The 9,230-nt window shown below is 42.5% G+C and overlaps 1 protein-coding gene across 1 annotated transcript; it reads left to right on the top strand.

Moving 5' to 3' along the window:
* Positions 1 to 428: 428 nt before the first annotated feature.
* Positions 429 to 7,463, top strand: DLL4 (delta-like 4 (Drosophila); the record flags this gene model as incomplete). The annotated part of the gene is made up of 7 exons (XM_010136701.1): positions 429 to 489; positions 595 to 725; positions 2,168 to 2,337; positions 3,432 to 3,651; positions 4,092 to 4,800; positions 5,558 to 5,666; positions 7,107 to 7,463. Coding segments are annotated over 7 exons (1,406 nt in total), but the record flags the coding sequence as incomplete, so codon positions are not given.
* Positions 7,464 to 9,230: the final 1,767 nt, after the last annotated feature.

Below are 9,230 nucleotides of genomic sequence, written 5' to 3'. Positions count from 1 at the left end.
GCTAGCAGCTTGCTCACACGAACACTTCCACTGTCCCCGCTGCCAGAGGAGACGAAACCGGCATCACGGGGTCCTGGTGGGAAGCTGTCCTGTGAGCTCGGGGTCTCGGGTGTTTTAGTCCTTGGTAAGCACAAGCCAAAGCCATCTCCTCTTGCTCCTTTTCTAGCCAGAGCTGCAGAAGTTCACATTTGTTGTATAAACAGAAAAACTGACGGACAACTTGTCAAAAACTTGTTCACTTCTTCCTGCTCCAGAATTCCCCGTATTGGGAATTTTGAAAACAAAGCTTTGAAAGTGCAAAAATGTTGTTCAAAATATTTTTTAAAAGCTGGCATTTTTCCCTTTTGAAAGTGTATTTTTGTAGTGCCATGTGTATTTACCTAAACATTTCCGCTTTTTTTTTGTTGTTGTTGTTGTTCTCTTTACAGCCATCTGTCTGTCTGGATGTACTGAGCAGAATGGATATTGCAACAAACCTGGAGAGTGCATGTGAGTAGATGGCAATTTAATTCTGAACGGTTAAAATGTCACCTTGTAATAGAAACTTAAACTCTTTTCCATGTCATTAATGTTTTAATTTGACTTTTCTTTTAGTTGTCGTCCTGGTTGGCAAGGCCGCTACTGTGATGAATGCATTCCCCATATAGGCTGCCGCCACGGGACTTGTAAAACACAATGGCAGTGCATATGTGATGAAGGATGGGGAGGCCTCTTCTGCGATCAAGGTTAGTTCTGAAGGTTGTGCTTGTGGCCTGGGCTAAGGAATCTGACCCATTGGCTCTAGAATTAAATTTCCAGAAGGTACATCATCATAGGCATTAGTTTGTTCCACTGCTCTCTTAGATACCAATTCTTGTATTTGTAGCAATCTTTTCTGAAAATAAGCAAACCATTTTGATAGCTGCAGATTTTCTCTTGCAAAAAAAAAGTTTTGGGAAAAAAATGCAACAAGCTGGATGAGTGTGGAACAGGCATGTTTTCTGCCTGCTCAAGCTAAGTTTAACTTACTCCCTGTACAACTATAACAATTTACTAAACAGTTTCCAGCAGCAGTAAACACCATCATTTGGGCCTTCCTTATTTTGCATACAAGGAAGTTAACTCGTGATAAGTCTGGAGCAGGAGAGAAAAATCCTGTAAGCAAGAATGAAAAGTACAGGTCCCATTTTAAGGTACACCAGACCACTTCCACCTATTCAAGCCGCTGAATCACTGAACCATAGCCAGCTGAGCAGTCATGTCCTCAAGGCCATATATGCGCTGCTGGCACTGAGGTCATTCAGTGCTCAAAGCAAGCTAAGTGTTCTCAGGACAGTGAAAGGATTACGATGGCGAAGTCGGACTTAAACAGGAAAAGTAAAGCTGCAGATTTTTTTCTGCTTGTAGTTATCTATTAACCAGTTGTATTCCAATTACTCTATGGTATTTATAGAGATAATAAAGATTTTCTGTTTACATCCTATGAACTTGTGTGCTTAACCTCTGTCTCAGATTTAAAGGGAAAAAAAATTATCATCAAGCGCTCGGCAGACCATTTAGACAGTTTAAACTACAAACATTCCTAACAAGAGAGCATGGTAAATAATCGGTAAAACATTTCTAGTGTTTGTTTAAATCTCCAAGCCAAAACATATTCCATTTCCTCCCTGCCTCCCCAGAACGTGCCCTGGAGCACACCTTTTAAAGATGGGGCTCACTGGTTTAGTATGTGACATGTTGTGCGCATAGTGTCCCTAGTGCTGTGGAGTGTCTTTCAAACACACGCTTGCGAATAACGTTTTGCCGCTTGACATCTAAATCCCATTGCAGCTAACGCACACAGCAAAGGGAGAGCATGCCAAAGCACTAAGGAAGTGAAATTCTTGCCAGGTCTCTCAAAATTCAGAGCTCACGAATTACAGTGATGGATGTAGAGAAATACCTGAGATCAATGATAATCTGAAACATCTGATAATTACTGATAATAATCTGGATAATCACCTCCAGTATTCCTATTGATAGTGAAATGAAATGCTTCATTTGAAAATATTGTCTTTCATTGAAAGACAATAAAAATTGAAATAAAAAATGGAAAATTCTGTGGTTTTTTGTTGGCTAAATCATTTTTGCATGAATGCCTTTTCCGAGCTGCCAAAGGCGTTTTCTCTAACTCCTGTTATCTTTGCAGATCTGAACTACTGCACTCACCACAGACCTTGCAAAAACGGAGCAACTTGCATGAACACCGGCCAGGGCAGCTATACGTGTTCATGCAAACCTGGCTTCACCGGTGTTGACTGTGAACATGAGATCAGCGAGTGTGACAGCAATCCTTGTAGGAATGGCGGTAGTTGCACGGTGAGGACGTTTTAAATGTGAAGCCTTTGTGGGAAGCAAGCCCCAGGATACCTTTTCAGAGATAGTTCTGTAACAGCATAATGGAAATTCGATAGCACAGAGCTTCATTACTGACACTCACAACTATCATGCTGAACCCTTCCCGAGAGGTGTCAGGGGAGGAAGTCTGTTACAGGAGCAGATGTATCATCTAGATTAGAACTGGTCAACTGATCCTTGGGTTTCTGTGGCAGCCATTACGAGAGCTTGGCAAGATCCAAGGTTGGTGAGGGAGCAGGTCTGTAAAAAATAAGCTTCTCAAACCAGCGTTCGTATAGAAATGTTCTAACTCTGTATTTTAATAGCAAATAAAACCTCTGCTTTCTGCTATGGGAGTGTAGTGTCAGATGATCTGAGCACCGATCAGTTGAAGCACTGTCTGTAAAACAGCATTCTGCTGGGTTTTTTTCTGCAGTTTCCTGCAGTCTAGAGTTTCAGTGTGTTTTCAACCCCGTCAATGATTGATTCCACCCGTTGATACAGACTGATCGATTGTAGATATTACATGTAATTTGATGCATGTTTAGGTTAAAGCTAATGGTGCAAGACCCTAGCTCCCTCTCCCAAGGCCTTGGACATACAGTACTTGGAAAGAATAAACAGTTTTGTTGTGATCTAAGTGGTGGGACTTATTCATGGCAAAGCAACGTAAGCCCTCACAAAAGAAAAAAGGGCTCTTGTGCCAAGGATAAATGGCCCGATAACAGCTGTGTAGGTCAACACATGCCGTTCTGCTCTGGAAGGACCTCGGGGATCCCAAAAGATGGTAGTGGTGTTAGTAATATTTTCGTCTAGCTGCATGTAGGCTCCCTACAACTGCCTCTGCTCTGCTAGTGCAGCTACGTGGTTACTCCTCCTTGCTGAGTACGGCTGATTCACAGCTCTGTCCCTCACAGACCAGCCTGCAGTTATTTACTCTACAAATGTCACTTTTGCCACATCAGAGTGTGGATGAGAAGGGACTGAACGGCACTCACTGCTGACCAAAAATAAGCGTGCAAGTAGCTATCCTTTGGTGCTGTCAAATAACAGTGGCCTAATGTTGTGTTTTGCAGGATATGGAGAACGGTTATCACTGCCTGTGCCCCCCTGGCTACTACGGCACTCACTGCGAGCACAGCGCTTTGACGTGTGTCGATTCTCCGTGCTTTAACGGTGGTACATGCCTGGAAAAAGAACAGGGGGCCAGCTACACTTGTGTTTGCCCTTTCGGCTTCACAGGGTCAAACTGTGAAAAAAAGGTAGACAGGTGCACAAGCAACCCATGTGCAAACGGTGAGCCTGCTTCTCAAAAAAGCCTCATGCCCGTGACTTGTTCGTGCTTTTCAGTGCAGAAGTGATAGAAATCCAATCTGACCTCTACTCTTCCTCTAATACATTAGTCCCTCTCCCCCACTGTATTCCACATCTACCCTAATTTTATTCTCTTGCTGGGGGGAGGCTTTCCCTGGTGTTTTCTGTGCAACAAAACGATGCACAAGGTTTATCGTGTGATGGGGAAGATGGCAGAGTTAAGTAAATTAACTTTATTACATTTAGAAGGGACATATTTTTAAAGGTAAATTTGAAGGAACTTTTAGATGTGGGGTTGTTTTGTAAAATAACATTCCTCTCCCTGGTTAGCGTTTTATACTGTCTCAGGAAGAGGTTTAGCTCTCTGAATGAAGTGCATTGCAGACTATTTTTTCTAAATTTTACTTTTTTTTTTTCCTCAGATGGTAATTGCTTTTACCTTGGTCAGATTCGTGTGTGTCGTTGTCGGGCTGGTTTCTCTGGTCAGAAATGTGAGATAAACATCAATGATTGTGCCAGAAACCCGTGTTCCAATGGGGGAACCTGTCACGACCTGATCAACGATTACAGCTGCACGTGCTTGCCAGGCTACAGTGGCAGGAACTGCGACATCAAAACCAGAGATGAATGTGCTTCTGGGCCGTGTGAGAATGGAGGCACATGCTACAGCGGACTTTATAGTGCCAGCTTTGTCTGCTACTGTCCGTCTGGCTTCATGGGAAACCGTTGTGAATTGCCAGTTTATTCCGTGCCCATTACACTTCCTCCTAAACCAGTTCCCTGGATTGCTATATCCATGGGGGTGGGGCTGGTGGCTTTGCTCATTCTGTTCTGCATGATAGCAATGGTCATCAGGCAGATGAGGATGCACCCAGAGCAGGACTTGGAGACAATGAACAACCTGTCTGACTTCCAGAAGGACAATCTTATTCCAGCTTCCCAGCTCAAAAACACCAATAAAAATAAAGACCTTGAAGTGGACTGTGGGCTGGAAAAATCAAACTACAAACCCAAGAATCATAAACTGGACTACAATCTGGTAAAAGACCTGACAAGTAGAGGGACACAGGAAGATAAATACTACAAAAGTGAGAAGTGTTTAGGAGAAAAGTCTCCCCTCCGACTACACAGGTGAGAATGCAGTCTTCCTTCTAGTCTTTCATAAGGCCCCTCATCTTCACACCAGTCTAGAAGCAGGTGAGAAAATATGGGGAAAAAGAAAGCTTGAGCTTTCAGTAGACAAACCAAACCAGAGCAAAGCCAGGAATCATCACACTGCAGTATGTGTGTTACAGCCAAGCGTTATCCTTAGCTAAGTCAATGCAACTGTGTTTGTGCAGGGTGCTGCTTGTCTGGGTACTGTGAGGTGGAACGGGAGTGCTTGTGTCCGTGCTGAGAGTAAGAGGTGTCTTTCCTTTCTCAGCAGATCTTGGAGGAACAACGTTTAAGGCATATAGTGATTTAAAATAAATATTTTGCCTATTAAGAAGGCAAAATGATCTGCTTACTGAGAAGAATGATAGAGCAAAAATAACTACTCTTTTTCAAAAAAGAAGGGCAGGTATTCACTGGTACATGAGTCTTCTGGTGCGTGTACTGAAGGTCTTGTCTGGGATCTGCTTGTGGCTGGTAGTTACACTGAGGGATCTGAGGAGCGCGCTGTTAGGTTGGGCATAGCAGAATCATAGCAAGACAATAGCTATTCCTTACTTCTGCTTTTCTAGTACAATGTGCTGCCATCACATAGAACATGTGAAACTTCAGCCTCTGCACTTGCCTCCCACACCTTCACAGCTATCTCATTCCACCCCTCCATATTCATGGTAGATTTTGAGAGTCAGGCTTGTTAGTAGACAACTAATGTTCTTTTCTCTCTGCCCTGCCTTAGCGAAAAGCCGGAATGTAGGATATCAGCGATATGCTCTCCAAGGGATTCAATGTACCAGTCCGTCTTTGTGATAACAGAAGAAAGGAATGAGTGCATCATAGCCACAGAGGTAAGTACGTACACAGGTGAACAGGCATAAATTCACAAAATAAAGGGGTAAATTAGCCTTTAGAATTGCACCTGAGAAGGTTACTCTATTTCCAGGGATCCTGATGCTTCTCAGTATTCACCTCTCCTCCTCTGTGACCCACACAGAACATATAGTGGGGAAAATAAAGGAAGTAGCAGCTCTAATTTTCTTAAACTAGGAATTTTGAGCTTCGATGAGTCAGCGGGAGATGAAAGCATAGAACATTAGCCCATAAAAAATTCAGCACATTGTAGGAATATTTCCTCTTAAATAGGTAGTCAGCAAAAATGGAAATAATAATTGTTCATAGGCGCATTGATGTAAAGCTGTATTTTTTTTCCCCCCATGAATACAGTGGATAATCTGTGTTCTGTGGAAACAGGCAAAGCTGTAATTTCCTTCAGAGGGTGGAAGGTAGCTGAATGCATTAGTGAATAGATGTAACAGCCATTTAGGAAGTCTATACTAAGGTAATTTCAACCTCTTGGCATTTTAGCTCCAGCGATATATTCTCTAGCAGAAGTTAATGCTGTTATTGATAAACACGCCTAGATTTTGATATTACATTGGAAAGTCAGAGGACAGGTAAATGAAAAAGGAAGGACCTAGCATTGAACTTCAAAGACTTTAAAAAGCAGCTACTGAGCAGTTCCTGGAGAATTACCGACCCTTTGGAAAAAGGCCCAATGGAAGTTAAAGGCAATTTTACATTAACCAGTACTTGCCTTCTTCAGCGTAGCCATCTTTAGGACTAGTTTCAGACTCCAGGGAAGAAAAGCTTGCTGTGCCATATAGCAGTGATCTGTGAAGTCAGATCTGCAAGACTCTGTCTCCCTTGCCAGGGTACATATCCGATTTCCTCTTGAAGGCAAGCTGCAACATAAGTCAACCAACAATATTGAAAGTTTAAGACTAATTGAAAGGATGTTCAAAGATACAAATGACAGCTAGACACTTCATTCCCATTAACTGACCTAAATACCGTATCTTTCTTTGAAGATCTTGCTGACTAAAGCTAGATTCCCAGATTTACATCAGGCATCTCCGGGAGTGGTTTTTCTTTTTTTCAGAATGCCCGTCCCTGAAGCCTCTCTCCACACCATTCAGGCTTGCTGCTTCTGAACACGAGCCATTGAACTATAGCATGTGCTTTTTACAGGCACCTAATGTTAAGCACCCAGATTTGTAAGCATTTTTCCCCTCCGTCCAGGTAGAGAGGCTACTCATCATACTTTTTTTTTGCTGGTGATTCTTTGTCTCTGGACCCAGCCAGAAACGTTGAACACTGATAGTTAAACCGCAGTAATGTCTGGTTTAACTCGCTCTGGTTTGACATACTTGAATTACCATGTGTTAGTTCTGCAGTACTCTGTATACTGTGCTGCCTTCTCATTCCTGGTATCATTTATATCCTGACAGGTATAAGACTGAAGAGATCAGCCCATTTGCACCTCAGATTTGGTAATGCCAGTAGATGGATGTTCCTGCTGCATTGTTTACAATTCAGAACCGGATTGTACTGTTTTTAATTACACGCAACTTGCTGCTTTCAGGCGGAGGATGGAACTGGGTGAACTGGACAGACTGTGAATTTACTGAAAGATGCAATACACCTTTTTGTTCTTACTGCCCTTGTTTGACGTTTGATACCAGAAATCTCATTGGCTATAGAAGAGGATAGGCAGAGGGAAGAGAGAGGAGTTAAAAATGTTGTTGTTTTACTTTGTTTTTAAAAGATGCTGAGGCCAGTTCCTCAGGACAGACCCCTGGCTTTCCAGAACTCTGGTTATGGGAGGTGCTGGTAGATGAAGAGGCACTTAACTATTACAGATGTTGCCATGGAAGGTGTGAAGAAAGACACATTGCTATGCAGATAATGGATACAGTACAAATGAGGTCTCAATTTTTTTCTGGGTTTAAAAGTGCCTAAAACGTGTCAAGAGGATCTAAAAAGCCCAAACAGAGACTCGACTGCTCTTTTTGCAGTTACCTGAACAGTATTGGGCAGGGTGGTTGATACTTCCTGCCACACATCTCTTTGTGTCTCCTCTCTCCTGCTGCTTGTACTGGAAACTGTGTAAGGGACAAGAGGAGGAAGGAAAGAGGAATGCTGGGTTTACGTGTTATCTCATTTGGTGATGCTTTGGAGAACTGATTGATACAAGCCACAATATGGGACAGGACTTCTGTGGATTTAAACATTTGAGAAGGTAAAGTTGTGATAAGGAATGTGTACTGCCTCTTCACCACTGATGAGGAGGAGGTGTGATCCCATCTCTATTTAAAGCCTTACAAATGCATTTGAAATCAATCAGCTCCTAGAACCTTTATGTGCTAGGCTGTCTCAGCTGTCTTCATGCCCTTTGCACTACCAGTGATTGTGAATAGACATGACTTTTTCTTCTCCTTCCTCATTCTCTCCCCCCTGCCTTATTTTGACACAAATTTGGGGGTTTATGTCATGTTCCTGAATTAGGTGCTACCTTCTCCTGCAAATAGTCTCAAAATTGCAGCCGTTACTTTCTGAAGGAGAAGCAGCAGAGTCACCCCACCCATTTCTCCATCTGGCTGCAAAACTCCAACTCCTGTCCTTCATCCCGGTTCCAGATGCCCAATAGTGAAGCACCCACTGAGACACCCTCTGCTGAGGCAGGTGGAGGTTGGAGTTAGAAGGTTATAGGCTCATCCCACTTCTTTCATACCCACCCAGTACTACATGGGAAAGGGAAAACCTGCCCCTGGAAACTAGAGGTGTGCAGAAGCTCTTTTCTTATATATACATATTTACAGCAATAATACCGGACACCTCAGTGGAAAGTGCTGTGACACTTATCAAATAAGACCGTGGAGTGGGGCAGAACGGGAAGGGAGGAAATAAGATCTCCTCAAAGAAACCTGGACCCTGCTATCTCTCAGACAGCGAAATTCCTGCCCTTGGAAATTGTGTTGTTGGACTAGCCCGTCTACTGCCTTGAACTGTGCAGACAAGACCCCTTCATAATGTCCACTACTGATCTTCTGCTCTGACCACGTAGGACCATGTTGAAGATGACCTTCAGAAGTCAATAATATGGGTTTTAGTTTGTCTGTATGTAGTTTATTTTGAAAACTAGTATTTCAGTAATTTAAAAAAATCAGAAGCACTGAACTTTCTACGTTTTATAACATTATTTTGTATATAATGTATATTTATAATCAAAAGTGTAAATATGTTTATTACTTCTCATGTAATGTTTTTAATGTGATGACAAAGTTTGAATTTTATTTTTTTTTTCCAAGCAATGAAAATACTTTCCTGCTACTACAAAGTTCGTTGTGGTTTGTCCTTTTACACTTCAGGTTCCATGAGTCTGTGACAGCCAAGGTTACCTGAAGCCCCAGAAGTAAGCTCGTCTGCCTGCTCCCTGCGGTCAGGCCTACACTTACGTTTTGCACACCAACTCTGTCAGCTACTTTTTTAAAAAAAATTATTCTGTTAACTGATGTCAGCAGAGTTGTTCAGCTGAGTGGCATTAATCTGACAGAATAGTTATACATATTTAT

Source organism: Buceros rhinoceros, unplaced genomic scaffold (assembly GCF_000710305.1).
Source record: "Buceros rhinoceros silvestris isolate BGI_N320 unplaced genomic scaffold, ASM71030v1 scaffold9505, whole genome shotgun sequence".
NCBI lineage: Eukaryota > Metazoa > Chordata > Aves > Bucerotiformes > Bucerotidae > Buceros > Buceros rhinoceros.
Note: the sequence above shows the minus strand (reverse complement) of the source record. Positions and strands in the feature narration are given on the sequence as shown.